Genomic DNA, 18836 nt, shown 5'->3' with positions numbered 1-18836 from the left:
CAGACCTCGTTGGGCTATGTACAGAATTAAATGAGATTATGTACCTAAAAGACTTGTGGCACAGTGACACACACACACACACACACAAACACATACACAGTACTTCGTGGTTATTTCTAGGCTTTATTGCTTGAAAGGCTGAAAAGATGGGTGGATGAGAGGTGCCCTGAGGTTCCTTCCAACTCTCCGAGATTCTGTGATACTCCTCCTTGGGTGCTGAAGACACTTCGGCAATGTTTGGATTTCCAAACGGTCGCTTAGAAAACTAACCGGGACCCAGGAAGCCCAGGTAAGCCTCAGGGTCTTTCCCAGGAGTCGTTTATTTATTTGATCTTAGTTCTGACCTAGAGCCTCCACCTTCTCCAAATCACCACAGTGGTCGAAAAGGGCCTGTGCTTAGGAAATCCTTCCTTTGTTGGCGAATCTTGGACCCAAACCCTGCATTTGGGCATCTGACACCCATAGGCCCATGGTTCAAACCCAGGCGGCTCTTTCCAAGTTCGAAGCAGGGACTCGGTTCTGCGCATCTGGCGGGTGTGCCCAGATTGTAACCTTCGAACTAGGCATCCAAGAACGTGCTTTGGACACACTCAGGGTGGTGGGAGCGGGTGCTTGGTTTGCATCAGGGATGAGGGGTGGAGTAGCGAAAGCGCCCGGAGCGCGTACTCACTCACGCTCCCCAAGCCAGGGCGCGGCCGCTCTGGGCCCGAGGTCCCAAGCCAAGTCTCGCGCTCGGCCAGGAGCCGGGGAGTACCCCAGGTCCCCGGTCTGGGGCCGCCGCGATCCTACCCTGCGGCGCGCACCCCTGACCTGGCCCCGCCCCCCGGCGGCCGCGAGTAGCGGGCGGAGCGCAAGCAGAGAGGCGCTCTGGGCTGTGCGGCACCGCCTCTCCTCGGTGTCGGGGGAGGGACGGAGGGACCGGGCGGGAGAGAGAGAAAGCCTGACCGACCGGCTGGCGAAGAGCTGCATGCAACCGGTGGGAGGCTGGGCCGGCTGGGTCTGGGGCTCGGGCTCGGGCTCGGACCGTTTCCCGGCTGGTCCCTGGCGGTGAGCGCGGACGGCCCGGAGGCGGCTGCTCTGAGCTGGCAGGCGGAGGGCTGTCTCCTGCGCCCGCCTGCCCGGCGCGGTCCGAGGATGCGGGGGGGCGATGCCCGGGGCCAGGGACGCGCTCTGTCACCAGGCGCTGCAGCTGCTGGCCGAGCTTTGTGCCCGTGGGGCCCTGGAGCACGACAGCTGCCAGGATTTCATTTACCACCTGCGGGACCGTGCCAGACCCCGGCTCCGCGACCCAGGTGAGTGCCGCCACCGCCGCCTGGAGGGACCTAAGGGCCCTGGGCTGGGACTTGGGGCCGCACCGGGGCCTGAGGCAGAAGAGCGACGCGGACTGGGAGAGGGCGGGGGGGCGGCTAGCGAGCCAGGAAAGTGATCAAGAACCAGCGCACTGTGGCCTGATGCTGTAACCAGGCGAGACCCGGGCGGTGGCTACTGCACGGACGCCGACTCAGGGTCGGCTAAGGCAGGGTTGGAGGGACCACGCCCGCCACCTGCCCTCCCATCGCCAAGGCTCCTGGGGGCGGCTCCCTAGCTCCGAGCTACGCTCTCCACTTCCCGGGCTATCTGCACTCAGAGCGAGGGGAGGCCGCGGCGGCCTCGAAGCCGTGGGAAGGGGGACGAGGCCGAAGGAAACTCTGGGAAGTTGGGAGTTGGGAACGGCCCCGGACTGGGGCCGAATCCCACCGGGTGCTGCTCATCGTTTCTCCCAAGCATCTAGTTCCTTTCCTTGGTCTGGGGTGAGAAGGGCGGGACGCGATCCGGCGTTGGGCCGGGGACAGGGTGCTTCTGGTCTTGGGCAGACGGGCCTGAACCCGTTCCTGGCGAGTCGCACGGCGTGGAGGTGGCCTGGGCCTGGGCGCTAGGCTCGACCAGCGACTGCCGCCGACCACAATGGGGTCCGTAGACTCGTCGGTCCTGGCTTGTGCACCTGTAGTTATTCCTAGTGAAAGTTGCAAAGCTCTTAACTTTGGAAAGTTCATTTATTTTGGCATTTGACCAATTAAGGTTGGATGAGGGAGTTTTAGTGGAGCCATTTGCTTTTCCTGAGGTCCCTGGGTCTCCCAGGTCGTCTCATCCATTACTGGCTACTGAAAAATGCATTCCTTCCAATGTTTGCTTGAGATGTTTCTCACCTGGAGAAATAGTTTTCTCGAATATTCTCCCAACCTAAGTACTTACCAAAACAGCATATTGTGTTTGGATTGTTAAAAATGGGATGAGAAAATGGCCTTTCTCTTGATATTGCTATGTATAAATATTGGAAATGAGCTATTGCCTTGCAAATTATGATGTACGAATTGAAAACAATTTATTATATAAAAATCCATTTATCCAAAAGATAAATTAAAGAATTATTTGATTTATAAAGAGTGTCACACTGAGCCAGACTTAAATAGCATATCCTTGATATATTCAAGATGGGTGTGTGGGGTGAAGTCATCTGCTAAAATTTTAAAGTTTATATCAGATTTTCCCTACCAGAGGCTTTTTTTTCCTATTGAAAAAGAAAAAATATTGTTTTCCATTGCTGGTGGTTATATTAACTAAGTTTATTGAATGATCATTGATATATTACTTCAAAGTGGATAATTGGGTAGAGAAATACTGATCCCAGTGGTTTCCAGGGAGGTTTAATGTCCAGCCTATGTGCACCTCATTGCTAGATGTGATGTGCTGAATAAACCACAGTCCCTTATCTCACAAGCTGGAGTCCCAGGAAGATGTCTTAAGTCGGGGAAGTTCGTCCTTAAGCAGCAGAAGCAAGACAATTATTTTCCATGCTTTGCCCAAAGCAAGTATTAGTATTGAAACATCTCACTTCCTTGCCTGTGACCAGACCACGAGTTCTCCTTGTTATCCCACATAAGCAGTTGTCTTTGGCTTTACAAGAGAAAATGGATGAGGCCTATCTCTGAATCACATCTTTTTGGCCAGTTTTCTGCTTCTGCTCCTTTTAATCCAGGAGCTGGATCCTGTGTTCTCAGGTTCTCTTCAGCCCCTACACCAGGCAACCCCTGAGAAAGAGTCACTAAGAAGACTTCTTACAAGAGGAAATCTGATTCCTTGTCCGAGGAATAGCTAGAGATAGGAGTCGACCTTGCAGCTCTGAGTTCCTGATAGCAGTGCTCTGCTTTCTTAAACTAGGACACAAGGGTTTTGAAGTAGCCCCATGCCCCTCTGGCTCTTTGGTTTGTGTTGGAAAGTAGCCAGCTCATGAGGGCAGGGGTGGGGGGGTTCGAGTGCAAGGTGAGAAGAAAGGAGGCAAAAGATTACATCCAAAGTGCACCGTCTCTGGACACTTCTCCCTTCATTTCCAAATCTCCCTTCATTTCCCTCCTTCCTTGCCTTGCCGACATTAATTCTTACATCAGATGCATTTGTCTTCATCCCTCTGAAGCAAGAGTGGCTTTAATCTCCGAACCCTAAAAGCTGAGTAGTAGAAAAGCTGCACCACACAACACCGTGTGAATAATGTCCCTGCTGTTGATAGTGTGAACCAGAACATTCATGCACAGCAGCCCTGAGACATGGGTTCCTAGAGAGAGTCATCTCTGTAAATGGATGACTTCTTTTTCTGGAAAGGAATCCACCTGAATGCCATGTCCCAGCTTTCTCTGTTATTGTTCATTCACGGCCACCCTGTGATAGCTAGGTTTTCTCAAGCTCAACTAAGGACTTTGGTTATAAAAGGAGAAAAAAGATATGATTTCCTGTGGACAGCAGAGTGACACTGCATCTAGGAAATTTACTCATTTTTTCAGAGGTGTAGAAAGATTAGGGCACAGACCAGCGGGCCTGAGCCATCAGAAAGGTTCTTTTTTGTCCAGGTAGTTATAGTGCCCTGTTGGAGGAGTACTGCACCCAGATTTCCCTGACTTGATGTTCACAGAGGACTTGATGCAATTGTGATTTAAAAAAATAAGCCTAAGTCACAATTGGAACTGAAGTGCCTCACCCAGTCTGTCATCTGTACCAGCTTGTGGAAAGGAAAGTGCTGAGTGTGAGCACTTTTGTCCACAGAAAGCAATTAGAATGCTCTGTTGGTTGCCTTTATGGTGTTTTATGTGTTAATGATGTGGGACATAAACTTGCAGGCCTCAGAGACTAGCCTTTAAGGCAAAGGGAACAGCAAGCGCAAAGGCCCTGAGGTAGCATTATTGATATGATTCTAGAAATGGTGACTTCAGAGGTGGCTGGAGAGGTGTGAAAGAGATGGAGAGTGATAAGACATATAGTCAAGAGTGAGAGAGGGTGGATCATGCAGAGTCTTGTAAACCATTATAAAGACTTTGGTTTTTACTCTGAATGAGATAGGAAGCCATTAGAAGGTGCTGAGCAGAGAAGTGACAACACTTTGACTGCTATGTTGAAGAGCAAAGGTGAAGTCAGAGAAACCTCTTAGGAATCTATTTCAGAAATCCAGACAGAGGTGATAGTGACTTCAACAGGGATAGTGGTAATGGAGGTGATGAGAAGTAATTGGATTATGAACACAATTTGCAGGTACAGCCACAAGTATTTATTGAAGGAAGAGATGTGAAAGGTGAGAGAAGGGCAATTAAGGATGCTTCAAAGGCTTTTTGACCTAAAAAATTCCATGTACAAGTAGAAGTCTTCAGGAAGAAGGTAGGGGTGAGGAGGGAAATCATGAGGTTTATTTTTTATTTTATTTTAACTTTTTGTAACACATTAAGTGTGTGATGCTTCTTTAGATAGCCAAGCTGTTTTACAGTTGAACAGTTACCTGAGGTATGACTATCCTCTTTAACGTCAATTGCTCTATGCTCGTATTTTTTAACTGGAGACTTCGCTGTCAAGAAGATTAATTGGTTGTAGAACAGCATGTATTGTTAGAAGGTTTTCCTTGTAGGGAATTAAAAGGTCTCTTAAATTTCTACCCATGGATCTTGATTATACTTTTTTTAGTCAAAAAGCATTAGTCTTATCCCTTTTCTCCATCATACACCTTTGGCTATTAGGAGGTAAACTATCCTAACTTCTCTAGATCCACTCTTTCCAAGGAACAGAAAGGAGGGTTGGATCATGTAATGTCTAGGTCTTAAACAGGTTTTTATCATTTTCTTTTTAAGTCTTTTCTTCTGTAGGGTGCCAACCATGTCTGTGCCAAGCACTTTATGTAGGTCATTTCACTAGTCCTCACAAGTCTTTTAAGCGCTTATCTGTGTTTCAGCAGCAGCAGCTTCTGGGAGCTTGTTAGAATTGGAGAATCTCAGTTATGTTCCAGACCCACTGAATATGAATCTGTATATTAACAGGATCCTCAGGTGAGAGTTGTAGGTACATTAAAGTTCAAGAACCATGGCTAAAAGTGATTGATATATATGAGTAAACTGAAGTCCAGAGAAGTAAACTAGCCCGGGGCCATGGAGTCCATTTAAAAGAAGAATTGGGTCTAAGTCAAAGTAGCTTCTTAGGTAGTCACATCACATACACTGAAAACTGAGGAGTTATTGTCAATAAATATTTTCTAGATGTTTTTCATAAGAGCCACACTTAGACCCACTTTCTGTCTTCTGTACTTGTATGATGGATTTAATCCCTAAGTGTAGGTCACATTCTATGTAGTTATAAAGATTCAGCTTAGTATTTTTGATTATGAATTCTGTTATCCAGGAAACTGGTTTTCCATTCACGTTCCAACTCCATATTCTGGAGATTTTTCTGCATGTTCTCTGTGTCTGTACCCAAGGTCTAGAAAAGGTTCAGCAGGTCAGAGTGTGAAGCAGAGCCTTAAGACTCACGATTAGTGATTCTTCTCTCCACGTAAATATTACTCTATTCCAGAAAAGCTTTTTCTAGATGATGGTTTTCAACTTTGGCTGCACATTAGGAATACTTAGGGAGCTGGAACAAACAAACAAAGAAAAAACAAACAACAACAACAAAAAAAACTACCAATGACTGGGCCGTACCCTAGACCAGTTTTAAATCACAATTTCTGGGAAATGGGCCTGGTATCAGTATTTTTAAAGTTCATCTATTGATTCCAATGTGCAGCCAAGTAGAGAGCAGCCTTTGAGACCATTGGGCAAAGAATGCATCCACCTAACCCTTCTCAGCTCAGCTCACATTTGTTTCTTGCAAAATTAGGAAAGATAGTATCAAAAACCAGGAACCTTGACTGTTACCCTGTACAGCTAGTACCCATATCAACTGATATGGTACTTAACTTTCTTTTCACAACATTATCCTACATTTTTCTTTTGAGGGCTCATTGAACATATCATAAGGCTCTATTATGTCCACCAATCTGAGAGGGGGAAAAAACAAACAAATCAAGAAAAATCTTGTCTAAATAGAGTGTCATTAAAAGGTCAGAATATAGAACCTTCACAAATGTCACCCTTGTTAAATTATAATGAAGTCACTTATTAGAAAATGTACATGTAAAATAATAAATATAGTTTCTATGAAAAAAATCTCCAAAATAATCATCAAGATTAAATATTAGCCTTGATTCAAATTTTTCTAAGATAGTCCAAAGAGAATCAGTCTTGAAACACTAGATGTTTATGAATAGACCTTGGTGTGATTATGCACAATGGGATTAATTTTTTAAAATTAATGTTAATTGCAATCAGGAAAAAGAGTCTTCTAAGGAATGAGTGGCATATTGGATGCACAATATGTGAAGATCTAATTTGCATTTACTTCGGTGACATTTTAGGGCTCCTTCATAAATATTTTATTTAAACAAGTGTGTTTTCATCTCTGCGGGACTCCTCTACATGGACCAGTGAGTGGTTTAGTCATGAGGTAATTATCAAGAGGGGAAAACAAAAGCAAATTGTAGTAAAGGCATCACAGGCAGCCCTATGGCCAGCTGCCTCTTTCAAAATAAGCAATCAAAAGCACAAACTTTTTGATGTGGGATAAACTCTCAAGGAAAAATTAAACTGACACCTAAAGGAAATCATCCTAAAATTTTATATTATGTATAGAGCATAGATGTTGCTTTCATTGAAAAAGCATTGAGGCACTTTTATGTTTGTGCTGCAAGTGCAGTTTCCCATATGGTTGGCTTAAAAACATTCATAATCTCTTCCTAACAGGTTGACTTGAGGGAACTAACAAGTTCACACTCCAAAGTGTATAGAGAAAGTGGAGGAGCTTAGTGAGAGGCATAAATGGGGGAGCAATCTCACTTTTAAAAGGACAAATATGGAGTATGTATTTCTGTTTTCTGAATGAAGTTGAATAAAATCACCATTTCTGGAGAAGTTTTCAGTTTTCACTGCAATCTTGGAGCAATAAATGTGCATCACGACTTCTTTTTCTTTCAAATGTTTCATTTGGTGGGCTCTAGGAAGGGCTTTAGACCACATCAAACCCTGAGGACTAGGCTTTGCAGATCTCTTTGAAATCTTTGTATGTCCTTGCACATGTATTTTATCACACAAAAACTTTAAATCAACATTGATAGAAATGCACCTGAAAGAAAAAAAATCCTCCAGGACATCAAGATGACAAAGTGGAATAAGCAAGGACTTTGGAGTTAGAATCTGACTGCACTTACTACCTTAGTGACCTTGAGTAAAATATTTCACTCTTCATTTTATTCATCTATAAAATGGGAGTGGAAGATTGCTGTAATATTGTGCCCAGAGTAAATGCTCAAATAAATGATCAATAAATTGATGTTGTTGGTAGTATCACCTGCCCATGTTTCCTTTCAGCTGTGGTCCACAAACATGTATATGTTTTACCATTTGTAATTATTTGTAGGCTAAATTTACTTTCTACTTTTTTGTAAACTTAGCATTTTATTACCTCTTATTAGCTGTGTGTTCCTGGACAAGTTATTTAACCTCTGTGTCCTCATTTTCTCATCAGTAAAATGTATTACTAGTATCTGGGTTACTAGTTATCCAGATAAAATACAGGCTGCCAGTTCAATTTGAATTTCAGATAAACAACGGGTAATATTGCATGGCACATAATTATACAAAACAATCATCTGTTGTTTATCTGAAATTGAAGTAGAACTGGGCATCCTATATTTTTATTGGTGATGCTGACAACCCTATACTAGTACCTATCTCGCAATGCATGTGAAATACCATAGTACCTGGTATATGCTCATAGTAATTACACATAGTAAATGCTCAATAAATACTAGCTATTATTTCTATTATTATAATTTTCCCATTGTTAACACTTATTATTATGTAATTATTATTATTATTGTGATGACTATGTATATTCCAAGAATGGGTATACCTTTTTTATTTAACCATTCTTTTGAGGCTATTTTAGCTTGTAATTTTTTTTTAGTGTGAATAATGTCTTGTATTTATAGTCCCCTGTTTCCTTTTGGGAAAGCCCTGCTACATGTCAACAGTAAATCCGCTAGCATTAGGTGTATAATGTGAACAAAAGGTTACTAATTTAACATGGTTTAAATAGCTGCCTAGTTGTTTCAATTTGTGTTTTTTTGTTGGTAGGACTGAATATTTTTTGTTTTGAACCTTCTTATATTTACTCTTATGTGATTTTTTTGTGTTCTCTACCACATTCTCTATCATGTACCAGTTTATTTTTTGAGAATCTTAATGTTTTTTCTACCAATTTCCATTAATTAGAATGTAAATATTCTGTCAAATTAGCTCACAGAAGGAATATTGTATAGTGAATGAGCTCAGGTTGTCTGACTATAATCAACCCATTTTATTAAAGTGTCTTGAAATTTCAGGGGTGCTTCAATAAATAGGGATTCATTGTAACACTCTTTTCCAATGCAAAATGCTGCATTTATTTATATGAAATATGAAAATGTTGTTATAATTTGAATCTCTTTTTCTTATGTTTTCTTTCCCACTCCAACCTACCCCACCCTACCCTTATGTAGCTGTTACTTAACCATGTTGAATTGATCAAGCTTTTCTAGTTATAATTAAGTTAAATTCCAAAAACATTTATTGAGGGCCCCTTAAGTGCTATGTACAAGGTTGGGCATCTGTCATTCAAAGATACATTAGACATGCTTACTGCCTCTATGGAATTGACATAAAACAATAATGGCAATTAATAAAATCAAGAAGGGAGATATCTACTGGATACAGTACAGAAAAAAGAGGAGAGAAGTAATTAGCTGACGAGTGGATCTGCAGAGGCTTCCTACAGAAGTCTATTCTTGGGCAGAAGAGTTTGCCTGGAACTAGTTGGTGGGAAGAGCATTCTAGGAATTTACAAAGGTCCTAACACAGAAGAGGATGGATCCTTGGTAACAGTAAGTTGAGTGTGTGTTGGCAATGTTGAGAGATGGATCTGCTCTAGTAAACAATGGTCAGATCAGATCACGAAAGCCCCTGTATGCCATTGCAAAATCCCACTGAGGACTGACTGGAGCACTCTGATGCAGAAATCTGGAAAGAAGTACAATTTATATGATAAGCCCAAAGCAAAGCACACCAGGAGATTTCAGTTCCATGAATGCAGCTTCTCAAGTCTTCCTGGTTCCTTATGGAAAATATACTCAGGTTACTGGCAAATATGTTCTTTCTGTCCAAGGTAAGGGCCTAACAGATTGGAATCAATGAATGGAAGTTTACCCATTTTAGATCCCCAACATGTCACCCTGAAACCCAACTGTAATTACCTTGAATAGTTGTAAATACTGCCTTTAGCAAGTTTAGTCATCTGGTTCAAACATCTGGATTCCAGATATAATTCCCGACTATGCCAACAGTGACATCTTGCTTCCTTGCCTGGTTATTTAACAATGAAAAAGCAATGTGTTCAGCTGCATTGTAACTCTCCAGTCTGTGGATGTGCACAGTCTGTTTTCTCTGAAGTTATAGGGCCCAAGAAGGAATACGCATGGCAGGCCTGCCTAGTGCCCAGCAAACCATGCTGTAGAGATAGTTCTTTATTCTGTGTACAGGGGCTGCCAATTAACAGGCACAATTTAAAAAAATAATTGAATTGAATGCCCTTAAGTGGGTCACAGGCTGTCCATTTCTAATATCTGCCTCCTCGTCCCCACCGCATACATGTACACTTTGCTTATCACATTTTTGGGACATGCCTGCCTATTGAAGACATCTTAGTTTGTATCAGCTGTAGCACTGCAGAACCATTAAAAGAGTTTACACTGAAAATTCAGGTAAGTTTTATCCCTTAATTAGGTATTCTGGAGACAGGATAAAAATTTATTGGAGAGGTTATAGTTGGGGATGCCAGTTATTTGCTCATCATATGTTTATTGAGCATCTGCTAAGTACCAGGCTCTATCCTAGGTATATGCAAACGTAGATACCTAGACACAGTATTGTACATACAGTAGGGAATCAAACAAAATTAAAAGTTTGCCCTCATGAAACTTACATTTTGGGAAAATGATAATATGTATATAAATTATATTGTATGTTAGATAGTAGTAAGTGCTAAGGGAAAAAACAAGGCATGGAAAGAGATCAAGACATAAAGACTAAACCGGCATCACTGAGAAGTTGACACATGAGTAAAGGTCAGAAGGAAATGTGGGAGCAAGATACGCATGTAGCATGGGGAAGAGCATTCCAGGCAGGAGAGCAGCGGGTACAAAGGTCTCAAGGCAGGAGCATGCTTGACATGTTCAGGTATTAGCCAAGGGTTAGTATGACTGTAGTGAGGTTGGCAAAAAAGAGAGTAGTAGTAGATGAGGTCAGAGAGGTGATGGCAGACTGATTATAGGCCTCTATAAGCCATTTAAAAAAAAAGTGACTTTTACTTGCAGTAAGATAGGAAGCCATTAGCAAGTTTTATCAGAAGAGAGATAACATCTGACTTAGGAAGAGAAAGGATCACTCTGACCAACACATAGAAAACAGACTATAGGAGGGTAAGGTTGAAGTTAGGGAGAGGAGTTATAAGGCTGTTGTAATCATGTAGATGAAAGATGGTGGTGGCTTGGACCAGAGTGATAGCAGTGGAGATAGTAGGAGGTGGTCAGATTCTGGGCAGCTGGAAGGTGGAGATGACAACATTTACTAATAGATGGATATTGAGTGTGAAAGACAGAGAGGAGTCAAGACTAAGACTGTGGCCTGAGCAGCTAGGAGAATAGAGTTGTAGGAGAAGTAAGTTTGAGGGGAATGACCAGCAGCTCAGTTCTTGATGTGGGATATTGGAAATGCTTATTAGTGAGCCCAGTGGGGATACAGACTAGGCGGCTGGATATGTGAGCCTGGAGTTTGGGAAAGATGGCTAGGCTGGAGGTATAAACATGGGAGTCATCAGCATGTATGTGATATGGGTCTGGCTGAAATTATCTAGGAAGGCACAGTGAATGGGAGAGTGAAGAGGACCCGCACTAAGCTCTGGAACTGTCCAACAGTAAGAGGCTAGAGAGAACTTGAGGAACCACAAAGGAAGATTAATGAAGAGAGACTAGAAATGAAAGAGAAAATCCAAGCAAGAGTATTGACCTGGAACCCAGGATGAAGAAGAAGGTGATCAAATAAGAAGGAATAAGCAGCTGTGTCAAGTGCTACTGTTAGGTCAAGCAGAATGAAGACTGGGTACTCACCATTGCAGGTAGTGATGCAGGGGTCATTGGAAGTAATGTTGACAAGCATTTTTGATAGAGGTGGGAACAAGAGCCTGATTGGCATGGCTGTAAGAGAGATTGAAGGGAGAGGAATTGGGGCAGTGAAGACAGAATATTCTTTTTAAGTTTTTCTGCTGACAAGAGCAAATAAATGGCATAGTAGTTGCTAGTGAGGGAAGTGAGATCAAGGGTTGTATTTATTTATTTATTCTTAAGTTAGGAGACTTAACAGCACCAAGGTGAAGGGAATGACTAGTACACAACAAAAAATCATGATATAGGATGAAGAGGGGAGGATTGCTAGAACGATATCCTTGGTTGAGAAGTTGGGTACATTTCCCAAGAGTTCAATGTAGGCATTTAGGCACCACAGGCACATAGATGATATTTAAAGCCAAAAAAAACTAGATGAGCTTACTGTCTTAGTCCATTTGCACTTCCCTAGCAAAATTACCATAAGCTGGGTAGCTTATGAACAGCAGACATTTATTTCTCACAGTTCTGGAGGCTAGAAAGTCCAAGAGCAAGGAGCTGGCAGATGCAGTGTCAGGTGAGGGCCTGTTCCTCATAGACAGCACCTTCTCTCTGTGTCCTCACATGGTGGAAGGGGTTTCTTTCATAAGGGCATTAATCCCATTCATGGGAGCTCTGCTCTCATAGTCTAGTCACCTCCCCAAAGGCCCCAGCTCTTAGCATTATCATACTAGGGATTAGGTTTCAACATATGAATTTGGGGAGGAGACAAACATTCAGACCTTCACACTTACCAAGGGGTGAGTAAAAATAGAAAAGAAGTCAAACAACTGGTTAGAAGTCAGAGAAATGTGCAGGAACCAATAAGGAGACTGAGAAGGACCAGAAAGTAACGTGGAGAAAAATCAAGAACATGGTGGCTTGGAAATTAAGAAAGTATTCCTAGGTGGAAGGAAGGATCCCCTGAGTTAAATGCAGCTGATAGGTCAAGTAAGATGACAACCAAGAACTGACCATTGCATTTAATAACATGGAGGCTAATTGGTGACCTTGAACCGAATGATTTTGGGAGTGGTGCCTGAGTAGAACTGGTGAAAGTCTAACTAGAGTCTTTTTAAAAGAGAATGAGAGGAGAGAAATTGAGAGAAAAGAGTATAAACCATTTTTTGGAATTATTTTGTGAAGGGAAAGGAGAGGAGAAACTGATTCAAAGGATGGCTTTTAAAGGAAAGACAAAATAACTATATGTTTGTATGCTGGAGAGAGGGAAAAATGATGTAGAGGATTGAACTGCTGGAGTGATGTGCTGAGTAGGCTGAGTAGGTGGGTTTTTCAACAACAGTTTGTTTATTATCATGAAGTCAGGGCAGAATATATGGGCACAGGTGGGCAGAATGTGGTTTGGGAATCTTGGAGAAGTTTGCCTTCTGATTGCTCTTCTATTCTTGGTGAAACAGGAAGCAGCAAGGTTATAAGCTGAGAGTGGGGATGGTTAGGAAGTAATGGCAATTTGAAAATAAGAGAGTTATAAATGTCTAGGAGAGTGGAAGAGCAAATGGATTAGGGAAGGAAGTGTGATTGCCAGGCAATACTAAGCGCCTGCTTGAAGTTGGCGATCATGAATTTAAAGTGATTTCCATCAGCATAGGTGTGTGTTTTTCTTCCATGTTCAACTCTTTTTGTGCAGGCATGGAAGAGAGGGAAGTTTGTGTTTAAGCCTGGGTTGTGTGTATGAGAACGAGGAAAGAATGGCAAAAGAGTTGAGGGTATGTAGAATAGATTGGAATGATTGATTCTGAAATTTCATTGGAGTAAGGAGAGAAAAGCGGATATGTAAAAGGATTAGGAATAGTGAAGACATGGTAGGATTAATGGATTGTAGGTCCTGGAGGGGTGGAATGCTTGTTGAGAATGCAGTGAGGAGAAGGGGGCCAGAGAGTGAGATGTTTGAAATCAAGATTCTGGAGGAGCTGCAACTGTTGACATGACCAGGTACAGGACGTGATCACGAGAGGCGTGATGGGGAGAGGGGGACAAATGATTGAAGACAGGAGCTCAAAGAACTACAGGCCCAGGGTTTTGGAAGTGTTATTGACATGGATATTGGCTTTGCTGAGAATTATGACAAAAGTAGTTTTGGAAAGAGTGACAGTAAGCCAGCAATTGGGCTCTCCCAGGAATGTGGGGGAAGTGACCTGAGGAATGATAGATGTCTGCAACAGTGATGGGTGGTTGTGGTGTAGTGGTGTGGCCAGACAATATGAGATTTAAAGCTGGGTATTTTTTAAAGAAAACAGCAGCAGGCAGTAAACTATTAAGTTTAACTTAAGCAGAAGTGTTGAAGGAATATTTTAAGGCAGTAGAGATGCCTTAAGAGACATTTAAGAGATAAAATAATTAGTACAATGATATGAAATAGAGATCCTGATTCCCAATTTTTTTGCGTATGTGCCTGGAAAGATGTGCCTATAACTTATTAGGTTTACCACAGGAAGTCAAGCACATTTTGTGGGAAAATAATGAGATTGATTTTAAACACACTAAGTTTGGGATGTGTATGACATCTCATGCAGATGTCCAGGGCAGTTGACTGGCGGAAAACTGGGAAGAAGTTACTGGAAATAAGGAGGGTGAAAAACGATTGAATGTCAAGGCCCCTTGCAACTCAAAGATTTTTGTAAAGTGGTTCCCAGTTTGATGCAGTTAACTGCATCAAAATCAGTTAAGGAACTTTTGAAGACACAACTGCCCTGTCCCAAGATTGACTAAATCAGCCTTCGGGGTGACACCTAAAATACCTCTACACAGCTAGGGTTGCAAATGACATGTACTTACGGCCTTTGTGGTTTACAATTACTTTTTACAGCCCTTTGGTCAAAATAAATGCTCAAACTGTCTATGTAAAACTTTTACAAAATATTAGGCAAGGAAACCCAAACTCGAAAATGTGTTTACTATCTGTCATGGATTCTTTTTTTTTTTAACCACAGTGAATTATCTCAAATTATTCATAAGTACAGCTACTATTGGCACAATTACTAATAAATTCTGTAGAAAATTTAGCTGTAGGATGTAACTGTAGTGTCTTGGCCCTAAGTAAAATCATGGTCTTCTTTATCGCTAGGCAAGTAATATGATTATCATTTGTTCTTATTTTAGGATAACCATACGGTACATAAACCCTGTGAAAACTCTAACTAGGCCATGGGGTTAGAGAATAACATGGTTGCTTGATTCCTGTAGGCTATAAATCATCCTAGCCAATATGCTCACTTCTTGTCAGAAAAATCTGTGAAACAGAGAAAGAAGCTGGACAAGAATGAGGAGGCCACATTAGAATCACTTTTAACTTGGGATTCAGAGGATCCCAAGTTAAACATATTTCCATTCTTATTTTTTCAGATAATATGGATGTCAATTGCTGGCATAGCTGAGCTAGCTCTGAAGGCTTCCCAAATTATTTCAGAGGGAATGAGAAAATAGTGCTGCTTGCTCTTCTTTAATCTGTTCCACCGTGACTGCTACTTTAGATTTAATATAACTATAATATCCCGAATTTATAGGTCATCCTTCTTCTGGGGCTTTTAAAGTACTTTGTGTGTATTACTTTAATTTTGAGGGAACTCAGATTCATCGTCTTATGGAATCTATTTCAGAGGGAATCTACAAAGAGAACTAGAAAATCCCCCAAAGTGTTTCTTTTTTTTCTTCCAGATGCCTTTGGTAGGAACATTCATTGATTCTAACTCCACACTGCTTTAGAGGCCATTTATGTGTGGATTACTGTAGGCTTCTCTGGGGGAAAATCGAATCCCCACAGGTTCAGTTAGAGAGGATCCACTCTGCATGCTGATAAAGATTAAAACTGGAGCTCTTTTCGTTTACATTGTCTTCTTTTTTTATCTTTTAATTTTTGTATTATCTTATGCTTCAGTAATTCAATCACATCTGCCTTCCCAATGCCTCAGTATGTGGGAACTGGGAAGTTAAATTGGGCAGATTAATAAAACAGGAGCTCTACTTCATATGGCTTTATACTAAAATGTGATGTCTTAGGGTTTGCAGTGGTGTCCCATAGTGCTATAGACAATCATCAGATTTGACCCAGGAAAACTCTGGAGAAAAGTGAGTAGTAAATAGTGGCCTTAATGATGCAATTAGAACACGGAGGATTGTCAGAAGAGGATCAGAGTTAGCTTTGTAGTACCTGATTCCTTAAATGTTTAGGAAATAGTTTCATTAAATATAGTAAAATATTAGTCTACTGATTTATATTGTTTTTAATCTTCTCTTTTTCCAAAACCTCATGCTAATTAAATTAACATTCCTATAAAAAACATACTGAATACAATATACATCATTAAGTGAGACTTATTTTATGTTCATAAATAGTACAATAAACTGTAAAGACTTAGAAGTCATAAACTTTTACTTTTCATTAATGAAGCAATATGTAAATATATAAAACCAAGTTTGTTATAACTTTACAAATTAGAAAAATTAGAAGTATGTTGGAGACTACAATACTTCACTAATAATAGAATACATCAACTAGACTAAATACATAGAGGATAGAAGTTATAGAGTTAAAATAATAAAGAAAAATCATGTTCACGAAACATTTAAAAAATTAATCAGCACATGGTTAATTTTTTAGACATGACAATAAAAAGGAAAAGTTAATTCCAACAGGTAAAAACTGCATGGGCCACATTTACTGACCATAAAATAATCAATGAGAGATTAAGAAGTGAAAACAACAATACCAAAACTCTAAACACTTAAAAATTGAACTCTTTCAGAGATCTCTTGAGTTAAAAAAAATCAGAAAGGGACACTGAAATTATAGACATTGAGAATACAATGGAGTATAACCAAAGCTATATCTAGATGACAATTTCTAATTCTAAGTTGTTAATAGCAAATAAATACAGCAATAGAAAAAAAATGCATTGAAGTTAAGAGCCTAAAAATAGAAAAGTAAAGCAAATCAAAAGAAGAAAAAAAATAAGAGCAAAGCATCAATAAAACCGAAAGAAGAAATTACTGAATTAGAAAGTGAAAAATCCCAAAGAAGCAGTGTTAATAAATAAAACCCAGGTGTGTCTTTCTGAAATAAAAAACAAATAAATATTGTGCTATTCTGATCAAGGAAAAAATGAGAAAACACAAATATAAAGCAAAAAGAATAAGAAAGATGATTTAATAACAGATACAGAAGACAATAGAAAGCACAAGAAAATGTCATACATGCCAATGATGTAGAAATACAAATTGAGTGGAAGGCATAAACATCTCAGAGTGAGTATGAAAATATTTAGAAGAAATTGAAAGGTAGTCAAAGAACTTTCTGTGTAAAAAGGTATGAGCCTAAATATTTTTATAGGTCAAGTTTAACAAAATATTAAGTACTACATCAGCCCTCTTATTTGTCGGAACCACAAATAGTCATTACAAATTTGTTTTAAGTTGTCATTGCAACAAAAGTTTTCAGTGAGCACAAGAATTAAAGGTCATCAGCACTTCCATTAATAATTACTGTTAATACTTTTACCAGAAGTGGAATTGCTAGGCTTGTGCACATTAACTAATTTGATATAAAATTATCAAATTGTCCTCTAGAAAGGTTTAACAATTCATATACTGTAAAAACTATACTGTGGCATAGAAAAAATATGGAAGGCATCCTAATTTACTTTGTGAGACTAGCATCACACTAATATCAAATCTGACAAAGACAATAGTAAAAATATCTTGATACCAATCTCAGTTAAGCACATAAATATATTGTAAATAATAGTAAAACAAATACAGCTCTGTATTAAAAATAATGACATACTGTAACCTGGTGAGGGTTTAAGACTACAGGAATGGTAAAGCACTAGGAAGCCTAGTATTGCAGTAATAGGTTTTTTTGTTGTTGTTTTATATATATAATTATTTTAACTTTTGACGATGTATGCAACATAAGTCACAAACTTTACACATTTTCCTCTATCTCCAGTCATTCTCTGATTTTAAAAATATAACCTTATTGAGACATGTTTTACATATTGTAGAATTCCCCTGAAAGTGTACAATGGAATTATTTTTTAGTAAATGTATGAAGTTGTGCAAGCATCACTATAAATCAGTTTTAGAACCTTTTCAACATTCCAGGAAGATTCCTCGTATCCATTCTCTGTTAATCCCTGCCTCAGGAGACTACTAATCTACTTTCTGTCTCTATTAATGTGTCTGTTCTAGACATTTCATATAAATGGAATCATACAATATGTGATGTCTTCTGTGACTGTGTGTTCCTTCACTTAGCATAATGTTTTTGGGGCCTGGCTATATCATAGCACGTGTCATTAGTTCTTTCCTTTTTATTACTGATTAGTATTCCATTAGATGGGTGTATTTCATTTTATTTATTCATTTACCAGCTGATGGACATTTGGCTTGTTTCCAATTTTGTGCTATTGTGACATGGCAATATAGTATCTGGTAAAGATAGCATTTCAAATCAGTTGCGGGGGGTGGGAAATGGGCTATTCAGCAAATGGGGTTGAGATAATTGAGTAACTATTTGGGAAAAACATTGTATGCCTGCTCCTGAAATTTTTCATGTGGTTTAAATTTTACAAATATAACTGCTAAAATTCCAAAGGAAATTATGTGATAATCATTTTATAATCAGAATACTGTATAGATGACAGCAAAACAATAACAGCAGGTTAGACACAGAGGTAAATTTTTAAAATTCTTTCACGTAGAGACCTAGGAGTAGTCTGCCCAGGTCTGAGAGGCTCTAGGTAGTCTTAAGATTCAGGTTCTTCCTGTCTTTCTATGTTTGCCTTCTTCAGTGCATGACTTCAAATTCAAAGTCACATCATGGGCTAATATGGCTGCTGGAATTCCAGCACTTACGTTTGCATCCCTGAGAGAGACAAAAACCTCACTTTCGACCTGAGTCTACTCTTTTAGAGTAACCTTTCTCGAAGTCCCACTCTATACTTGTGCTTTCATCTCATTGATCAGAATTTAGTCATATTGCCATCCCTAGCTACAAGAAGGTTGAGAAATGTAGTCTTTTAGCTTGATATGTTGTCACTTCAAATGCAATTTAAGTTCTGTTATTTTGGAAAAGGGGAAAAACAGATATGGGGTGGCAACTACCAGTGTCTGTGATCTTTGTAGTAGGTGAAGCCTTCCTTAGCATGACCCTAAAGCCAAAAACCATAAAAGACAAGGTTGACAGATTTTGAAAAGCACA

The 18836-nt window shown here is 40.2% G+C and overlaps 1 protein-coding gene across 1 annotated transcript in view; it reads left to right on the top strand.

Moving 5' to 3' along the window:
* The first annotated feature begins 864 nt into the window (after positions 1 to 864).
* The window catches only part of SYT9 (synaptotagmin 9), a 221516-nt gene continuing 203544 nt past the window's right edge, over positions 865 to 18836 (top strand). Inside the window, exon 1 of the mRNA XM_054438157.2 lies at positions 865 to 1292. Within this exon, the coding sequence (XP_054294132.1) occupies positions 1148 to 1292 (145 nt within the window). The 5' untranslated portion in view covers positions 865 to 1147. The remainder of the gene's footprint in view (positions 1293 to 18836) is intronic.

Source organism: Pongo pygmaeus, chromosome 9 (genome assembly GCF_028885625.2).
Source record: "Pongo pygmaeus isolate AG05252 chromosome 9, NHGRI_mPonPyg2-v2.0_pri, whole genome shotgun sequence".
Lineage (NCBI taxonomy): Eukaryota > Metazoa > Chordata > Mammalia > Primates > Hominidae > Pongo > Pongo pygmaeus.
This window is presented reverse-complemented; position numbering and strand designations above follow the sequence as displayed.